Source organism: Ambystoma mexicanum, chromosome 11 (assembly GCF_040938575.1).
Source record: "Ambystoma mexicanum isolate Mex_15411 chromosome 11, UKY_AmexF1_1, whole genome shotgun sequence".
NCBI lineage: Eukaryota > Metazoa > Chordata > Amphibia > Caudata > Ambystomatidae > Ambystoma > Ambystoma mexicanum.
Genome location: NC_090934.1, coordinates 834,066 through 854,681, shown reverse-complemented (window position 1 = coordinate 854,681; position 20,616 = coordinate 834,066). Strand labels below are relative to the sequence as shown.

The 20,616-nt window shown below is 45.5% G+C and overlaps 1 protein-coding gene across 1 annotated transcript in view; it reads right to left on the bottom strand.

The window, feature by feature from the left end:
• Positions 1–321: 321 nt before the first annotated feature.
• LOC138502969 (zinc finger protein 271-like) overlaps positions 322–20,616 on the bottom strand; it is a 72,078-nt gene continuing 51,783 nt past the window's right edge. The window contains exon 2 of the mRNA XM_069622376.1: positions 322–3,132. Coding sequence (XP_069478477.1) covers positions 1,324–3,102 — 1,779 coding nt within the window. The 5' untranslated portion in view covers positions 3,103–3,132 and the 3' untranslated portion in view covers positions 322–1,323. The remainder of the gene's footprint in view (positions 3,133–20,616) is intronic.

The following is a 20,616-nucleotide window of genomic DNA, read 5'->3' as shown; positions in this document are numbered from 1 at the left end:
AGGGAGTGAGGGGGTATGTGGGTAGGGTGTAGTAGGGAGTGAGGGGTATGGGGGGTATGTGGGTAGGGTGTAGTAGGGAGTGAGAGGGTATGGGGGTAGACTGTAGTAGGGAGTGAGGGGGTATGGGGGTATGTGGGTAGGGTGTAGTAGGGAGTGAGGGCATATGGGGGTATGTGGTTAGGGTGTAGTAGGGAGTGAGGGGGTATGTGGGTACGGTGTAGTAGGGAGTGAGGTGGTATGGGTGGTATGTGGGTAGGGTGTAGTAGGGAGTGAGGGGGTATGGGGGTATGTGGGTAGGGTGTAGTAGGGAGTGAGGGGGCATAAGGGGGTATGTGGGTAGGGTGTCGTAGGGAGTGAGGGGGCATGGGGGTATGTGGGTAGGGTGTAGTAGGGAGTGAGGGGGTATGGGGTAGGTGGGTAGGTTGTAGTAGGGAGTGAGGGGGTATGGGGGAAGGGTGTGGGATGTTTTGGGGGTCGTCAGGAGGCAACAGGGAAGGGCTACCTAATGCATCCCCACATTCAAGATGGCAGCACCCAGAATATGGCCCCTAGTGTAAAAGTTATATCAGTCACTTGTAAAGTGCAGACGGCTGTCTACGGCTTCTCAGTGCTAACCACTGACATTACAGCCACACGATCTCTCCATATAAAAACCATGGGAAGAATGCAGTCTTCAAAGATCTCCTGAAGACTAGAGGTTTCTCCAGGCTTTTTAAAATAATGGATCATCTGATGCTTTCTCAAAGGTGAGTATTCCCTGAAGCTTTTCATGCACACGCAGTATGGGTCCAGGATGGATTTTCAGATAAGACAATGTACTATAAGATCACTTACATACTATGCATGTATAGGGCTTCTCCTGAGTATGGACCCTCTGATGTGTGATCAAATTTAGGTATTGACTGATGTGGGGCGTCTCTCCAGTATGGATCATTTGATGGCGTATCAGAGTGGAGGATTGACTGAAGCTTTTACAGCACTCAGTGCACTTGTAGGGCTTCCCCCGGTATGTGTCCTCTGATGGATTTTTAGAGTAAACAACATACAATAAGATCAATGACACTCTTTGCACGTATAGGGCTCCCCAGTATGGATCCTCTGATGGCACCACAGAGCTGAGGAACGACTGAAGCTTTTATTGCAATCTGTACACTTGTAGGGCTTCACCCAAGTATGGATCCTCTGATGGCGTCTCAGAACAGAGCTGTCACAAAATATTTTCTTACACTCTGTACACGTATAGGGCTTCACCCCAGTATGGATCTTTTGATGAATTTTCAGAGCTGGGGATTGACTGAAGCTTTTCTTGCACCATTTGCACTTCTAAGGCTTCTCTCCAGTATGGATCCTTTGATGGCGTATCAACTGTATGGACTGATTGAAACTTGTTTTGCACTCTGTGCACTTGTAGGGCTTTTCCCCAGTATGAATCCTTTCATGGCTTTTTAAATGATGGTAACGACTGAAGCTTTTCTTGCACACTGTACACTCGTAGGGCTTTACCCCAGTATGGATCCTCTGATGACATTTTAAAGCAGAGTTGTCACTGAAGCTTTTATTGCACTCTGTGCACGTGTAGGGCTTCACCCCAGTATGGATCCTCTGATGGATTATCAGAGCCGAGGAATGCCTGAAGCTTTTTTTGCACTCTGTGCATGTGTAAAGCTTCTCTCCAGTATGTATCCTCTGATGGCTTATCAAATGTGAGGGTTGATTGAATCTTTTTTTGCACTCTGTACACTTGTAGGGCTTCTCCCCAGTATGGATCCTCTGATGGATTATTAGACCTGAGGAATGACTGAAGCTTTTCTTGCACTCTGTGCATTTGTAGGGCTTCTCTCCAGTATGGACCCTCTGATGGCTTATCAGAAGTGAGGATTGCCTAAATCGTCTTTTGCACTCTGTGCACTTGTAGGGCTTCTCAACAGTATGGATCCTCTGATGGATTATTAGAGTTGAGGAATTACTGAAGCTTTTCTTGCACTCTGTGCAATTGTAGGGCTTCACCCCAGTATGGATCCTCTGATGGATTGTTAGATTTGAGGAATGACTGAAGCTTTTCTTGCACTCTGTGCACTTGTAGGGCTTCTCTCCGGTATGGATACTCTGATGGCTTATCAGATGTGGGAGTTGATTGAATCTTTGTTTGCACTCTGTGCACTTATAGGGCTTCTCTCCTGTATGGATCCTCTGGTGTTTTTTTAGATCTGAAAACTGGTTGAAGCATTTCTTGCACTCTGTGCACTTGTAAGGCTTCTCCCCAGTATGGATCCTCTGATGGATTAGTAGACCTGAGGAATGACTGAAGCTTTTCTTGCACTCTGTGCACTTGTAAGGCTTCTCTCCAGTATGGATTATCTGATGCCTTATCAGATGTGGGAGTTGATTGAATCTTTTTTTGCACTCTGAACACTCATAGGGCTTCACCCCAGTATGGATCCTCTGATGGACTATTAGACCTGAGGAATGATTGAAGCTTTTCTTGCACTCTGTGCACTTGTAGGGCTTCTCTCCGGTATGGATACTCTGATGGCTTATCAAATGTGAGGGTTGATTGAACCTTTTTTTGCACTCTGTACACTTATAGGGCTTCTCCCCAGTATGAATCCTCTGATGGATTTTCAGAGTTGAGACATGGCTGAAGCTTTTCTTGCACTCTGTGCACTTGTAGGGCTTCACCCCAGTATGGATCCTCTGATGGATTTTGAAAGTTGAGACATGGCTGAAGCTTTTCTTGCACTCTGTGCACTTGTAAGGCTTCCCTCCAGTATGTATCCGCTGATGGGTCATCAGATGTGAGGATTGACTGAATCTTCTTTTGCACTCTGTGCACTTGTACGGCTTCTCAACAGTAGGGGTTGTTTGTCCCCACAGACCTGTATGTGATTTAATGTGTAATACTAGGTTAGTCCTGTGTGTGAAGCACATCCCACAAACACTGCAGGCAAAGGCCTTCTCCTTTGTCTGGATCCTCATAGATGTGCCGGGCATTCGGCTCTCCTGAGAAGATGTCGATATCTGTACAGGTTCACTGGAAAGATGCTGCCCAGCTTCTGTAGTGCGTGCTTTATTCCTCTTTATGTCCCATCTTCTCGTCTTCATTTCCTGACTCTTCGTGTCAGTGGTTACACACTGTGGAAAGAAGCAAAGGTTAATTCATGTCCCTGTTCCCCACTTGCACACTGGGTGCAACTGCATGAATCGGTTTTTCTCATAAAATAAAGACTTTAGAGAATAGAAATAACTTGAAAAATATCAATGTATTTGCAGGAATTTTTCAGGGCATCACAGCAATAGATGTTATTAGGTTACTTACTCATGCATTCGTGTTTGCATTGCATTCCCAATATGTCAGACCCAACCCTCAGCTTCCTCTCATCAATCCACTCTCTACTATCACTCCACTCTCTACTATCACACTACTCTCTACTATCACACCACTCTCTACTATCACACCACACTCTACTATCACACCACTCCCTACTATCACTCCCCTTGTATATTGTTTCTCCCAACTATGGTTAGAGAGCTTTAAAATGCAAGTGTGTGATACTATGTTGCCTTTGGTTATAATGTAAGCCTTACACAGCTTTAAAAGACATAAAGAAAAATATATTACATTTCTATGCCAGTGCGTCTCACCATCCCCATTCATACTTTTAAAATATCAAAACGAATGAATCGTTTCAGTATTTATTTGAAAAAACTTGTCAAGGCTATCATTGATTCCTGCCTACTAAATGTTGATCCCAACATTTATATGTATTTAAAATATGAACATTATGTACAATTTTACCAATATATACAATTATAACTTTGTAAAGTACATGGCAATACATATTCAAAGTCTCAACACAGTTATCAATTCTATGGAAATAACAATCTCTCTTGGCTTATTAACCCTGTGTGTGCTCCAGCAATCACATTTGTTTGTAATGAATTAAATTTAAGATACTACTCTCGCGATAATTCTACATGGAAAATATTTAATATAAGGTTGAACTATCATAATAAAAGGACTTTCTCTGATGTGAATATATTTCTCCTAATATATAAAACTATTTGCCCAATCATTTTTTATCAATTTATTTGTTTACTTTAAAGAAATGCACATTTTCTAATTTATCCAATAGATGTGCAATTCTATCTGTAAAAAAAGTACACATTAAATACAATTTCCTTAAATATGAATTTTTACCATTTTGCACCATATCATGTAACTGGATCATGAAAGCATTTCTCGATGTTATATAATTTCCTCAGAAAACATATCCTTTGTAACATGAATTTCGTGGCTAGACTCGGCAAATCAAACTCTAATTGAAGCATACAGAAAACGTAGCATATGTAGCATTTCTCAATATAGTTGTGTTCAAATAGTTGTGCATACATTTTATATCAAGCTTTAAGATAGCGTTAAAAAGTCCCCCAAGACCAGCAGCTTTTGAAGGTTTTACATATTCTTGGGAAATTGATATTCTTCTAATGCAGAATGTGAAAAATTATGAAAATTACTAATATTAACTTTATTTTAAAATGATGTAATAATTTGGACTTCTTCATTCATTTTTCCAGCATCTTTAAGTTTGTTATTGTTCTACAATGACTAGAAATGGCTTAATCAAACCTGCTCTGGTATCATATTAACGTGAGAAATAATGTGTGGTTTTGAAAGGCCTGTCAACAGATTGCAAAATAATGTTTACAATCGTGTTGTTTTAATATTTGTAGCATAGTTCCCCTTTGCAATGTTTCTTTCCTTTTTCTTATGCTATTTTATCTAATTATTATATTTCTGAAATATGTATTTTTTTATCCTTGGGCATGTTAATGTTGTGAGTGCGGAGCCACCAAGCGCGGCCTGACAAGTCCTGGAGATGTTGTGCGCTGGGGCCCTGGACAGTGATTCCTCTAGGAAGTACAGTTCCCTAGACTACAGGGGGCTGTGCACGCAGCATGCACGCATAGCAGAGGTTAAAGGCACCGGTCCTGCCTGGGTCAGGGGCTGGTCATTTTCCTGATGAGGCACGGGCAGGATAGTGTGGATGGCAGGCGCGGCATGCAAAGTTCGGTACTTGGACGGCGGCTGTGAGGTTGCCGAGGCCGAGCATATCACGCGCACACAGTGCCAACTTCTGGTAATGCACAGTCAGCATTCTGGACAGCGCACGTGAAGCATGAAGGAACTAGCCTTGGAAAACACTGGCATCATGCTTGATTACGGCTCAAGTTAATCTCTTCAGGGTTGCTCGTAGGCGCCCCGAGATAAGTGTTTGTGTAACATCGTTTGCATTAAACACGGTATGGGTGTTGTGCATATTCAGTCGAGTGAGCATATTTGATCCCATCAAGTAACAGGAATTCATGCACTTTTGAATTCTTCTTGGAGACTGAATGTTCATTTATGTGTGTAAGGGTAAGGTGAGCTCTCTGCTTAAGAAGCCGGGAACGTGAACTGAGAGCTTGAAGTAATCGCCACAGAATTGCTCCAGTATGGGTAAAGGCGGCATTCTGTGAACTGTCTACTGTGTTCTTTTGTGGGTCATGTGCCCACTGTTTGTGGCTGTACTCCCAGCACCTCATGCAATCATTCAATATGCTAATTATGGTTCTCCTCCATGCCATTAGTATGTATGTCTGGTGTAGCATGTCATGTTAAATGTTATATCACTCTGCCTGGGTGTTCCTTTAAGCTTTCAGGGTAGGAGTTAGGAGTGAGTGTGCAAGGTAGTTTGAGGCCAAGTTATTGCCATAGGGTTACACTATGAATTGTCCGTTGCCATTCCTAACCTCCCCCTTCCTATCCGCTCAAGTACCCCAACCCTCTTTCTGGTTTTCCAAATCTCCCCTTCCTTATCCACAATCTCTCCCTCACTCTAACCCCCCATTGGCTGTCTCGGTGTGTCCTGTTAGTCTTACATAAAGCACCCATGCCAAACAAGGTGGAGGGCCATACGCCATTTGGCTTCCGTGGTCAGGCAGGGGTTGTGTAACCTCTCACAAGTCTGACAGCAAACTCAATTTCCTATTTTAAATATTTTTATTATCTCATTAGAACACCATTTTCCTATGTAGACATTGTTGGGTCATAATGCACTGTTTTCTTATATAAAGGTGGAAACACTTTAGTGCCTTCTTCTAAAAAAAAGTGCTTGAATAAAACATGCCATTTTGTTAGGGAGGAGGTATTCCAATGATGACCTGCACTTTTGTCAGATATCCTGCTAACCTTAGGTAGTGAGTGCCGTCAAGGAAACATATGGGGATGGTCTGGGTATTTGGCCACCTGTCATCATGTCTGCAAGGTGAGTAGAGAGCTGTAGAGTTGTGTCTATGTTGGTGTGGGTTTAGGGTTTTTTTGTTTAGCTCTTTGTGTTGGCAAGTTGGTGAACATGTAGTGAGTGACATGAATGAAACATGAGGATGTGCTGGTTTATGTTCTTTGCGTGAGTTTTTGGTGATGGAGAACTTTCTGAGAGAGTGTTTAAGTGCCTACCTTTTTCTGGTTGCGGGTCATGTTGATTAGTTTAGTTTTGATGGCTCTGACCGAGTGGTGTGCTTCTCCAGTGGTGTTGTCGGTAGATTCCATTCCTGTATTCCTGCACGTTTGTTCTAAGTTGTAGGTTTGTGTTCTTCCTGCTGAGATTTTCCTGTTGGGGGGGGAGTGTTAGGAAGAATTCTCATAAAAGTGCTAATTCCCTTCACCTTAGAGACCCCCAGCAACTTTGCTGGATTTTGAGGACGTGATGTTTTTACCTGGAGACAGTATGAGCCTTTTTTTCCCCACTCTCTCATTTATGTTGATGTGTGTTTACTCTTGTGTCCTTTGATTATGGAGAATTAGATAACTCCATAGGCATCATCTTTTCATGTGTGTTACACAGCACCCTCAGTGCAGTGACACAGAGAAGCTTTTTAGGCTTTCCCAAGGTTTAAATACCTCTTATGGGATGAACTACTGTTTCCCAGAGAATGTAAAGTTAAATTGACTTTGCTAGTCTTTTTAAATTCCTAGACCCAGCACACACTATCTTAGAATAGAGTGCTGGAGGGGTTACCTACTATCCGCTATGTCTAGAAACTCATGCAGTAGTCAAATGCTACCCTTTCCTATCGAAATGGCTGGTGGCAGTTGTTTTACAATGAATTACCATGATGTTTCCCGACCGTGAACACCAGTAGCTAAAAATCACGGAAGCCATGTTTTTCAAGATGGTGCCTTAAGCCCCTTTGTTTAAACAGGTCCCGGTCTTCTTTTTTCGCCATTTCTTTTTGGAAAGGTCCTTCTAGTGTTTGTCTCTGCGTTCCAAACTAGGTTTGGTCCCTTTGTTTCTATGCCTTTAGTGTGCTTCAGGACTGAAGCCCGCCTCTGGTGTCCGAGTGTCTGGGGTGGGCAGGAATTGAGGGAGGTGCCCAGTCTCCTAGGAGACCCAAATGCACTCTGGCGTGATTAGCTGGCTGACTGTCCAGCAAGGACAGCCACCCTGCTGGGTGAGTGGCAGCTAGGCTGGAATGAATGGGAGAAAACTGTTTAAAAGGCGAGTCTCTTGGCTTGGAAGGCAGAGTCGACCACTTGAACGAAAGAACCGAAGATGAGCTGCAAGAGGACGGCTGCTGCAACTACTGAACCGTTGATTTGCCCGGTGGAGCCCTGCTGCAGGTCTGAATCGCCACGTTCATCTTGACAAAGAAGCCCCTTCAAGGACGACTTCTTCCTTTGAAGTTGGTAGGACCAATCAACTCGTAAGCCACCTGGATACCATTCTCGGAGCTGGTTAGGATTAACCAGGAAGAAGGACACCAGCTTGTGTGCTTGAAGAACAGCAACCGGAATAAAAGATTTGCCAATTTAGCAGCTTTGTGATCTTTCTCCGTGCAGTGCAGGAGTCCCCCGACGTCCTCCCTCTTGTCCACACGACTGAGGCTCAGGAACAGCGAGATCTGCAGGAACTGCCAGGAACAGAAGTCTTCAGCTGCATCTTTTTCTTCAATATAAGGTACTGTGAAAACCGACCGAGAGAACTTTATCTCACCGCGAAAGTTTGTGGAACTTTGACAACTTGCAGGCCTAGTCAGCTTGTGACCCGACATACAAACCTTTCTTCCATCAACTACTTCTAAGAACCATGGCAAAGACTTTTCCGTTTTAAATACCAGAAACGTTTTTACTTATACAAGACACTAGCCCATTGACTTTGGCCTACCTATTTCATTGAATCAACTCCTCTGGTGAATTCAAACTATTTGCACTGTTTTGGAGTAACTATAATATTCATTTTATTAACTTATGCCTTTTTGCTCTTACTTCAATACTATTTTGCTCCTACTTCAAGGGAGCTCAACTGCTTAGTATTCAGTATTGTAGTATAATTTTTGTGTGATATTGGTTGCCCTATTTAGTGAATGCTCTGTGAATGATTGTGTAATAAATTAAGAAGTGTTTTACCAAGAAACCTTGAGTATAAGTGTCTATCTGAATACTTGTCATTGTAGACCTTTGTGTAACACCCTTACAAGCTCACATTCCCTCTTGAGATAAGCCCAGCTACTCAGCTTGCTACCAAAAACGGTGTGGTACAGACGTATACCAAAGGTTGGTTTTGCTTACACCTTTAGTCCTAGTTGTGTGTAGTGGTCCCAGAGGGTACTACATACAAACTTTGCCTAACAGGGAGTCTTGGGTTTCGGGTGGCAGTGATGCGAATGGGTTGCACATGTATGGCATGTTGTCCTAAGATGATTAGAGTTATTAGAACTCATGTTTTGTTGCCGGTATTCTCCTTGTTGAGTGTTTGTTCTTTTTTGTTCATTCTGGTAGGACCTGTGTTGGGTTGTCAGATCATCTCATGGGAATTCATTATGGCTGTGCGCTGTCATTTTTTGTTTCTCGCTTAGTTGTGAGTTGTTCTTTATCCTCTTGTCTTAGTTGTGAGTGGCTGTCATTTGTACTTTCCTGTACACTTGCTTATTGTTGCTAATTATTTTCATGGCAAAATCCCGAGTCATCTTCTGTATTGTATTGAAGGGTAGAAGTGATATGATGTGGCATTTATAACACACCTGTACACAAGTGTTTCTAGGCGCAAGAGACGTGCTACAACTAATGGTTATCTAAGCGTGCCTACTGAGATAACAATAATCAACATCATCTCGTGCCTGGTTGGAGGCGCTGTTCTTTTCTTTCCTCCATACATCGAGCACCCGGGAGTCCTTCTTCACTGTTTACCCAGTGGGAGGGACCCACCACTCACAGCTCTCAGCTCTTAGGGAGAGCTGTCTTTGCACTGCAGACATCAGGTACGACTGGAATAAAACTCAGGTTTGTTGTTTTTGCAGCGCTTTCATGTTGATTTGTCCACCTCTGGCTAACTTTTACTTATTTCCTTTGAAACTCGCTACTCGAGTTGGGCGTGTGACTGGGTGCCTTGTTTGTAATGTGCTTTTTAAGCTAAAAAACTTTATTTCAGGTTTTTTATTTTAATTCATTATTTTATATTTCATACTTTCGTTGTAGCTGGATTCACCAGGAGGACAGTGTCTGGCAACCTCCCCCAGCCAGCAGAGTCTTGTGTCTGGTTGGAGGCAGTATTCTTTTCTTTCCTCCATACATCGAGCACCCGGGAGTCCTTCTTCACTGTTGACACAGTGGGAGGGACCCGACTAACACGATATAACTGATATAAATACCACACTTTCATGGAAGCGCAGCGGGCTAGAGCCTCACACGCTGAAGTCGCGCCAAAGTTCAGCCTGTCTGTGTTCATCCGTGCGTAGACCGGGCCCAGGGAAAGTATCGACAGACCTACTAATCACTCACTTATAGCCTTGCTGCTTCTCGCACTGCCTTTACACCCAATACTGACCTCACTTTGCCTGTCAGAGCCACTAGCACCAGGGCCCTTACATTCCCACTACTGAATGCATGATCTTTAGCGAAGCATGCCTTTTCATGTTACGACCTGCTAACTGACCGAGGTCCCCATCTGCTCTGTGTCACCGAAATGTGGCTAAAGCATTCATCTGGACCTGTGGTCAAACAAGCACTCGTAGACACCTCATGATCTTCTGCGATTGGTTCCAAAGGTGGGTAAAGAAGCACCTTACCAGGTAATTCAACACCTATATTCGCTCGGCCTAACACCTAGATAATACTAGATGAATCCTGTGAGCAATGAGGTACGATACGCCCTTGTTCCACCGCTCTGCAGCAGCCATCGGAGCAAATTTCAAACACGTGACTGTACAGATGATAGTCTGTCCTATTCTCAGCCCAAGACGCAGAGAAGAAATATTAGGTGGGTAACACCTCCAGAAACTAGAGCCTAATATCATGGGTTTTTCATTGATCTTACTTATACTAGATACACCCTTCCGACACAATTGGGCCTCATTACGAGGTAGGAGGTAGCCATGGTGCTACTAGCACCATGGCTACCCCCTTACCGCATTCCGGGTCCGGGTTCCCGAAATAGGGACTTACTGGGTCATTCCAAGCTTGGAGGACCAGGTAAATCCCCATTCCTGGAAACATTCCCCATTCCCATTTGAGCCCCCATAGGGCTCAATGGGAATGGGGATGGAGTCTATAACGGTACTGCAATTTGTGATACCGTTATTTGCTCTGAAGTCCCTTTACGGGTCCCGTCCTTAACACCTGGTCAGACCAGGCGTTGAGGAAGGGACCCGCTAAGGGACCTCGGAATAGGGTGGTAAGGGACTACCGGCACCGGTGCCCTTACCGGTGCCGGTAATTCCTTACCACCTACCTTGTAATGAGGCCCAATGTTATTTGTTTTTATTTAGATTTAAAGAATCATCTATCACCAAACGTGTTCGATAACAACTACCCACTGCTTGTAGCACCAGTGTCCTGAGGAAAGTTCAGAGGATATTACAAACTGTGCTAACCAGAAAATGTTTCCCATATGACCCCCGAATTGGAAACACGCAATAGTGTTGACAGATGACATGTGCTGTCACTGTTTGCAGCACATAAAATCACACTTTTGTTACTAAAGTCACACTTTTAGAATCAAATGTTCTTGTGTTGTGAATGACAACTTCAGTCATATGTTTGTTGATAATTGTTTTTAATGTGGATACTTCATTCAGAATAAACGTTGTTTTATCAGTACTCTTACTTGTTAGTTTGATCATTAATGGCTGAGCGAAATACTCCTTAGCCCTCTGTAGGTTGTTCGCACTACCTGTGCGTTTAAGGGAGGGGTAGTCTTGACTAATTTTTCCCTTTGTTGAACTCACTAGTACTAAGCAAGCTTGACTATTGCAACTCACTGTTTTTGGCCCAGCCATCTTATTTCATCCATCGGCTCCAGCTGCTACAGAATTCAGCAGCTCGTGTGGCCAGTAACACTGCTTACAGGATGCACATTTCCCCAGCCTTGCAGTCACTTCACTGGCTACCGATTCAGAAGTGGATTATGTTTGAATCCCTCTGTATTGACTAGCGTGCCTTCTATGGTGTAGGACCGGATTTCCTCCAGGAGAAGTTTCAACACTATCTACCAGGACGCTCACTAAGATTGGAGAACGCCTGACTGCTGACTATCACCCGGTTTCGCTGTGCCCCTATGGGTGGCCACTGATTCTCGGTCGCGGCGGCAGAGCTGTGGAACGCCCTACCCTTCCGAGTCGGGCCACTCATGGCCAGATCAGTTTTCGCTGGCTGCTGAAAACAAACCTGTTCTATGGCCTCTCACCCTTGATGCTCTCCAGCAGCATGATGCTTACTGCCAACGAGCGCTTTAGAAACTCCATTAACATAACATAACAACATGGAGTATGGAGAGATTAGGAAAGGTCTTACGTTATTTCCTAGAAGCCATTAGATTGTTTGAGCAACGCAGATCTTCTGGGAGAGCTTCTAGAGTCTGGCTGCGGTAGCCACACCAGACTTGCCCAGACCCTTAGAGAGCCTTAAATTATGGATGGTCATGGTATAGCGAGAGGCTGTTCTTCAGGGCCTAATGGAGTCATACCATTTTCATTGATCTTTGATGTACTTAGGAGCCTCCCCAAAAAGGGCTTCATGGACGATAGTTAAACGTTTGAACACTATCCTCTTCCTGACCAGTAGCCAATTCAATTTCTTTATAACTTGGGAGATGTGGGCATTCCTTGGCATATTAGTAACAATCCATGCTGCGGTATTGTGTAGTGCTAGTAACAGATGAAGACTAGATTCAGGAATCACTGCATACAAAGCATTACAATAATCCAGACATGAGCCCTCAATAGCGCAAGCGATGGTGTAACAGTGATTTTCAGATAGAAGCAGAATCAGCCAGAAACTAGAAGAAGTGATGACTTATTGTGTTGGTTTAAAGACAGAATAGAGTCTAAAATAAACCCCAATATCATTCGCTTTTTTGTGTTTTTTTGGAAGGTCCAGTGAGAGTGACGTCTGGTTTTGCTGCCAGAGCTTTTATGGTGCGGTTTGGAGAAGCAGCCAGCATGATCTCAGTGTTCTGATGATTGAGACCTAGCTAGTTCTCTGCCATGCATTTTTCTATCAGATCAAACATAAGCTTGTGAGCGATATTAAGATCCAGGTCTTTAGCTGATATGAGTGTCGCCCACCTAAGTTCTAAACACTGCCCCACGATACACAAAGAGATCATGAAGCAGTTTCATGTAGATATTAAAAAGGGTGGGAGGGAAACATTATTAGTGCCGAGGAACACCACTCTCAGACTACTCTGCTTGAGAAACATGATCTTTTATTTGGAGATTGTTAGGGAGAATTCCAATGTCTGTGCCAATTCCCTTCAACCTTAGAGATCCCCAGCACTTTTGCTGGACTTTAGGACTTTTCATTTTTATCCTGGAGTGAGTGAGACCTTTTTTGCAATGGGGGTGCTGTGTGTCACTATGCAAAAGTTAGATGCCTATGTATTCTGATCTGATTTGGACTCTGTGTTTTCTTTGCTTTTGGAGTCTGACAAACTCCATAGGCATCTACGTTTTGGATGGTGACACACAGCACCCTCAGTGCAGTGTCACAGAGAAGTCCTTTGGATTTCTCATAAGTTGTGAATACCTTCTCTTGGGTGAACTACTGTTCCCAAGAGCAGTAAAGTGAAATTGACTTTACTTACCTGTTTTTCCTATGTAGGGCCAACACACCCCATCTTATGTGGAGTGCTGGGAGGTTACTTAGCATCCCCTTTGCCTAGTTTTTCTTGTAACATGTTGTATGTTACCCTCACTACATTTAATGGCTGGTGGCAGTGGTTTAATGTTCCTACCATTGTGCTTTTCTACCGCAGGCTGAATCCTCAGCTGCAGTATAGTAGCTATGGGTGACCATTTTGTCAAAATAGCCCTGGTCTTCTTTTTTCGCCATTTCTTGATTGTGAGGTCTTTCTTGGGTTTTACTCTGCACGCCAAACCAGGTTTAACTCTTTTGTTTGTTTAGCCTTTGGCAGGCTTCAATGCTGAAACCAGCCTCCGGCTCTAGTGTGCCTGCAGGGCAGAAAGCGAGGGAGGTGCCCAAAACTCCCTGTCCTTAGCCTCCCTGGTTACCTGAATGCAACCAGAGTTGATTGGCTGGTTTGCTGTCCTTGTAGGACAGCCACCCTGCTGCATGAGTGTTAGGAAAGATTTCTTAATTGTAGGTAATTTTCCTTCCATGTGGCAACCCCTAAACTTTTTGCTGTTGTTTTACACCCGGATCTAGACTTTGCCAGAGAAGCGCAGCCTTTCGCCGCACTCCTCTGGGCTTTCGCTCCATTCTGACGGGGAAACTAACATGCCCTTAAGAAAGTCAGTACCGGGAAACGTTGTTTTCCATAGTTCTTTTCTCATGTTGCAGCTTTCGCGCAACATGGCACAAGAGGGCACTGTAAGCTAAGTTACTGCTCTCTTGGGTCTCTAGTCACTCTACAGGCCCTAGAAACTCTGAGGGGATTTTTAACGAATGGTGCAAGTGAATCACGGACGGGACTGGTGGCAGCGATTGTTTCTTTGTGTTTTGAGCTCCTTTTGGCTGTTTAAGCGTGTTTCTCGCGCTTAGCCCAAAAGGGTGGCCTGGCTTCCAAAATGGCCAGACCACAATGTTCTTTGTCCTGTCCGCTGACCGTCTTGCCCCTTCCTCTTCCCCAGGTCGAGCCGACCCGGGGCAGTCCTTATTTGGGCATGTCCTTTCCTGCGAAACACAAATGCTTTCGCGGGCTTCTACAGGCCTGTTGTGAGCCTCCAGGATGTGGGCAGGGATGTCTGGTCCCAATACACATCCTGGGTGCCAGAGAGTCTAGTGTGTCTTGAATGCCTGGGACTACAGTGGTCTGTGATAGGTCCACGTATGGTGTGAGTGTTTTGTGAGCTGATCCCCCATTGGGTCCTCTCTGTTTTGGCGCTAAGGGAACCCTGGATAAACGGAGGCTGGAAACACCACTACCATGTCGATCTCCTGAGTTCTCACGAACAAAGGATAAAGGAGCCAAGTATCCTGCAACTAAGAGGCTGAACCGAGGAATTGCTGGTGACCCGCTGAAGGACTGCTCCTCTGCACTGCTGTCACCCTGTGAGACCATTCTGCCTCTGATCGAACAAGAAGGCCTGTACTGGCATTTCAACCCTTTGAAATAGTGGGAACAACTATTCTCGGCATCTTCATCATCTCCTGCACGTAAGCCTTCGGAAGCGTCCCTGGGCCATCCAGTGGACTGACCAGTCTACACAGGAGTCTTGTTCTGTCACCGCCGTCAGGTTGTGTTGTATTCCGAGTCCCCGCCACTCTCACACAATTCGTACACTTGGCATTCCCAGGTCTGAAAGTGCACATTGGGCTGAAATACACACGGCCGCCAAGTTGCCCTGCTGTGGTAACAATCTGTGCGGGTTCTCTGCGTTTGGGACATCCACAACTCTAACTTCTGCTGCCGTGGAATCTACACGACGCCGAGACGTCCCCTGCTCGTATCTGAACCTGCCAGCACTGAAACTGACGCAGAGAAGCCTGGGTCTGCCTGCATCGGGGACCGGTGAGTAGCAACGCTAGGAACCGGTCGCCCTCCTGCAGTAGCCTGTAGCTTTTCCTCATGGTGTTAAACAGCATGCCTTTTTCGCACTCGCGCTCTGCTTCTGCCCATAAGTGGAGGCCGCGCTTCAGTAGCGGAGATCTGTTTGTTCTCCTTTGTTCACCGCTCTGAACTGCCTGATTTCCCTGAAGAGACTCTCCTTTGCCCGTTGGCACCAGCGTGTGCAGGTACTTTTGGGCACAAGGCTCCACTCTTCGTAGGGCTCGGACTTCCTTCTAGTTAGGTGGCCTCTGAAGGCGAACTGGGTGTAACGATTACTTGCACTGCCTGTTTTCCTCCCCATCTAGGTGGTCTGCATATTTCGTGCTTCTAACTCTTTAGACCCTTCGGTAATTGTATATATATTGTATTTGATTGTGATGTGTTGGTTTACTTGAGTTTTACCGTGATTCTTTACTATGGTCAATGTTACAGAGGCCTTGTAATAAATGTGTCTATATTTTTAATATAACACCTGCCTGGAGTAATTTGCTTTGTGTGCTCATTGCAGGCTTTCAGTCACCCTCACCCCTCTTGAGACTATGGGCCTCATTACACGGATGGCGGTAAGGATTTACTGGTACCAGTAAAATACCGGTACCGGTAAATCCTTACCGCCTTACTACGAGGTCCCTTTGCGGGTTGGGGGATTTAACGCCTGCTTTTTGCAGGCATTAAAAACCAATCTGCAAAGGGACCAAGGGAGCTAATTACGGTACCGCAATTTGCGGTACCGTAATTAGCGCCTTCCCCATTCCCATTGAGCCCTATGGGGCAAAAATGGGAATGGGGAAGGGCAATGGTGGAAGGGGGAATTACCGCCCCGCCAACCTTGGAATAATAATAATAATAATAGCACCATGGTTCTCCGCCATCCGTGTAATGAGGCCCTAAGTCTTGACCGCCGCCATCGCTACCCTGATTGGTCTGGCTTGTCCAGAGGTTACCCTGTTCCAAGAAACTAGGCTGGCCTTCTGAACCTCTGCCCCTCCCGGACAGAGTTCAGAAATCCATTTTAACAAATTGGTGTACAGCGGTGGGATACGACTGAAGGTATACAGTGTTGCGCACGAGCGAAAGCATTTCCAGTTATTCCTACCAGGACACGTAGTGAATTGTCGTAGTATAACTTTTAAAAGGCCATAGTCCAATCTAACAGTATGGAAACAAATACCTTGTTAACTTTAAATGCTTCTAAATCCGAAACATTGAAAAAGATGTGTGCTGAGAGAGGTGTCTCCTCTCAAGGCACCAAGTTGGATATGATCCAAAGAATCGTGGCGTGGCAAGAAGCTCAGCTTGACGCTATAGCTTCTGAGGACAGTGTAGAAGGAGGTGGGGCTGCTCTCACTGGTAATACTGACAGTTCTGCCGCTGCACTGGTCCACCGCGACCATGAGGACAGGGAGGATGAAATGTCCAATGCCAGTGTTGATGGGGAGGCCATGCTTGAATTCAAGAAGCAAGAGCTGCTGTATAGGCAGAAGGAGCTTGATTTCAATATGGCCAAACTAAAAATCGAACAGGCAGAAAAAAAGAAAGACAGGGATCACCAGTTGGAACTGGCCAAGCTTCAGGTTGTAAATGGATCCAAGGGTCCTGGACATGGGTCTGGGGCCTCCTCTCATCCAAGGTTTCCAAAAGATCTGCTCAGTGTGTATGAGGAAAAGAATGACATTATGGACTGGCTGAATACATTTGAGTATGCATGTGAAGTTCAACAAGTTGACAATGCTGATAAAATTGCCTGGTTACTTAGCAGACGGCCCCATTCTGGCTGCAGTGCCATTATGGAAATGTCAAAGGCTGAGCGAGCGGATTTTGCAATGTTGAAGCAAACTCTCATTTTAAAGTTTGGAAAGACTCCTGCCCAATATTTAAAACGATTCCGAGAGTATAAGAAAAAAGAAGGTGGTACTTGGGTATCTTATGTAACCGAATCCTTAAAAAACTTGACTGGCTGGGCCGAAGGTTACAAGGTTTCTATCTTTGAAGGTATGATAAGTCTTGTCATGCTGGAACACATTTTTGCATCTTCTTCCCCTGAGCTTAAGAAGCATTTGGCAGATTCCAAGGAGATAGATCCTAAGAAGCTGGCCATTGCCGCAGATTTATGGGTGTCACATCGAGTGTCCCATAAGGACAAGACTCAACCTGGTAAGCAGGAGGAAGGGAACAAGTCCAAAGATAAGGAGGATGGAGAATCTGATAAATCTTCTTCTCAAAAGGGCCACAAAAAAGAAAAATAAGGGTAAGACACAAGAGAACTCACAGGGTAGTGGAGGTCAGCCTCCAAAACAGAACTCTGCTTATAATAAGCCTCCCTATGTAAACAGACCCAATGGATCTTGTTTTGCTTGTGGAGCAACTGACCACATGAAGGGGGATCCCCGGTGTAAGGTTAAACCTTTGGGGGTCCACTCAGCTAATCTGGCCTTCTCCTCCTACCAGGAAGAAGAGATTACAGGAGCATCTCCTTCCCCAGTGGGATAGAAGCTGAGGTAGTTTTAGTTTCCCTGGCATCCTGGGAGTCTAAAGTCGCAGAGGCGTATTCTAGGATTCCAGATAACACCAAGCACTACTTTAAAGTTAGTGTGCTGATCAATGGAGTCGATACTCCAGATCTTAGGGATAGTGGGTGCAGTCGGACTGTAGTGGATTCTACCTTGGTAGACTCAGAGGAAGTTGCCAGAGCTACTCTGATGCCCACTAAGTTCGCTGACCGCCCACCTCGCATGCTTCCAGTAATACCTGTAAATCTTACTCTAAATCGTAAAGCAGTCAAGATTCCAGTGAGCATTCAGAGGAATGTCCCAGGAAAGGTCTTGTTGGGCAACGATCTCAGAGCTTTAGGGTTCTTAGGAGACACTGCTGACAGACCCTGCACACGGTCTCAAACACGGGCAGCATTGGCCAAGACCAATGCACTGCCCCAGCCAAAAGGGAAACCCAAGGCTAAAGGAGTAAGAAAATCAAAATGAAGGAAAGAAAATATTCCCCCGAACTCACCTACCACTGCGGTGGAGGAAGTTGGTCAATCGCCCGGACCTGACGAGGAAGCAGCGATACCTGAAGTATTTGACCCCAATGACCATCCTGAACTAAAAGACTTGTTAGTAGAAGGTGATCCTGACAGGGAAGAATTCAGTAAAGGCCAATGTGAGTGCCCATCTCTGGAAGGCCTAAGGAGACAGGCCTGCTCCCAGCTTGAGGGTGAACCTCCTGGGAAGCATCGAATTTATTGGGAAGGTGGACTCCTGTATAGTGAGCCCACAGAGTCTACAGAAGAAGACCATAGGAGGTTGGTGGTTCCCCTTGCTGTAAGACCCTTCCTCCTGCAGCTGGCGCATTAAGTGTCCCTTGCTGATCACCTTGGTATTAAGAGGACCAAGCAAAGGTTATCCATGCACTTCTACTGGCCCAAAATGGGGGTGCAAGTAGAAAGTCACTGTAGGAGTTGTGCCTCCTACCAGTTATCTGGTAAGAGTGGCTCATCAATTCAAGCTCCATTGGTACCGCTCCCTGTTGTGGGCATACCTTTCGAAAGGGTAGGGATCGACATTGTTGGTCCCCTTGACCCGCAAACATCCTCAGGCAATAGGTTTATCCTGGTGCTAGTCGACTATGCTACCAGATATCCTGAGGCCATCCCATTGAAAACTGTAACTGCCAAGTCAGTTGCAAATGGGTTACTTGGCATCTTTTAGGGTTGGCTTCCCTAAAGAAGTTGTGTCTGACAGAGGTAGCAACTTTATGTCAAAGTACATGCAGGCTATGTGGAAAGAATGTGGGGTCACCTACAAGTTCTCTTCTGCATATCACCCCCAGACCAATGGTCTGGTGGAACGTTTCAACAGAACGTTAAAGAGCATGATTGGGGCTCTGGAAGAACCCCAGAGAAGAAAATGGGATCTTCTTTTACCATGCTTCTGTTTGCCTACCGAGAGGTACCCCATCCTGTACGGGGACCCTTAGCCATAGTCAAAGAGGGATGGGAGATGCCCACTCCCCCTGTTACTACCAACATAGTAGATTATGTGCTGGGGCTCAGAAAACAGATTGTACTTCTGATGGGTCTGGCTAGTGATAAGTTGAAGGCAGGACAAGCGCTGATGAAACATTGGTACGATCAGAAAGCTTCCCTCATCAACTTTACACCTGGTCAGCAAGTCCTGATCAAGAATCCCATAAGGCCTAGAGCTTTACAGGATAAGTGGTCTGGCCCTTACACAGTGGTGGAGCCCCTGGGTGATGTTAACTATTTAGTGGACCTTGGAAGGTCTGGCCAGGCCCCAAAAGTGTTCCACGTGAATAGGCTGAAGGCTTTCATCCCAAGAGTTGAAATCGCAGCGCTGTTGTTGGCTTCAGATGTCGAGGAAGAGGAGTCTGAACCTCTCCCCGACCTGTTCCAAAACGGTCCTTCAGATAGCTCCTTTGAGGGTGTCCGAGTGGCCCCTCACTTGACTTCTGATCAGCAGGCGGAGGTGAAATATTTGCTTAGGCAGTTTCCCCCCTGTTTTTCGCAGTCGCCTGGTTTGACACCTTGGTGCAAACATAACATAGACACAGGAGACAGTGTACCTACCAAAGGTAGGGGATACAGGATGTCATACAAAGTACGGTCTTACATTAAGACCGAGGTCAACAAGATGTTAAACCTTGGGGTGATTGAACCCTCTAGTAGTCCTTGGTCCAGCCCTGTGGTTTCGGTTCCAAAAGCAGGCACTTCTGAATTGAGGCCCTGCATGGATTACAGGGCTCTGAATGCTGTCACCAAGACAGATGCACACCCCTTGCCTCGAACAGATGAGTTGGTAGACACCTTGGATGCCTCCAAGTACCTCAGCACATTTGACCTCACTGTGGGCTATTGGCAAATAGCCTTAGCAGAACATGCCAAGGAGAAGATAGCGTTCTCAACTCCAGACGGTCTTTACCAATTCAGGGTAATGCGTTCGGGTTGAAGAATGCACCTGCCACTTTCCAGAGGCTTGTGAATCATGTGTTGAATGGGTTGGATAAATTCTGTCTTGCATATCTGGATGATATAGCAGTTTTCAGCGCCACCTGGGAAGACCATGTGAAACACCTTGGGATTGTGTTACAGGCTCTTCAGAAGGCCCACTTGACCATAAAGGCCAGTAAGTGAGTGCCAGATTGGACAAGGCTCAGTGGTCTACCTTGGACATGAAGTAGATGGAGGGAGGATACAGCCTCTACTCAATAAAGTACAAGTAGTACAAGACTGGCCTACCCCCCACTACACAGACCCAAGTAAGAGCCTTCTTAGGACTCACGGGGTATTATCGCAACTTCATGGCAGACTATGGTGCCATAGCTGCCCCTCTGACTGCCCTCACCACTCCGAAAAAACCCAAGAAGGTAACTTGGACCGACGAGTGTGAGAAGGCCTTCAACGGCTTAAAAGACTCCTTGTGCCAGGCCCCTGTCCTCAGGGCCCCTGATTATAAAAGACCTTTTATTGTGCAGACAGATGCCTCTGACACTGGGATAGGAGCTGTACTATCGCAAGTAGATGAGAAGGGTAAGGAACACCCTATTGGTATTATTAGTC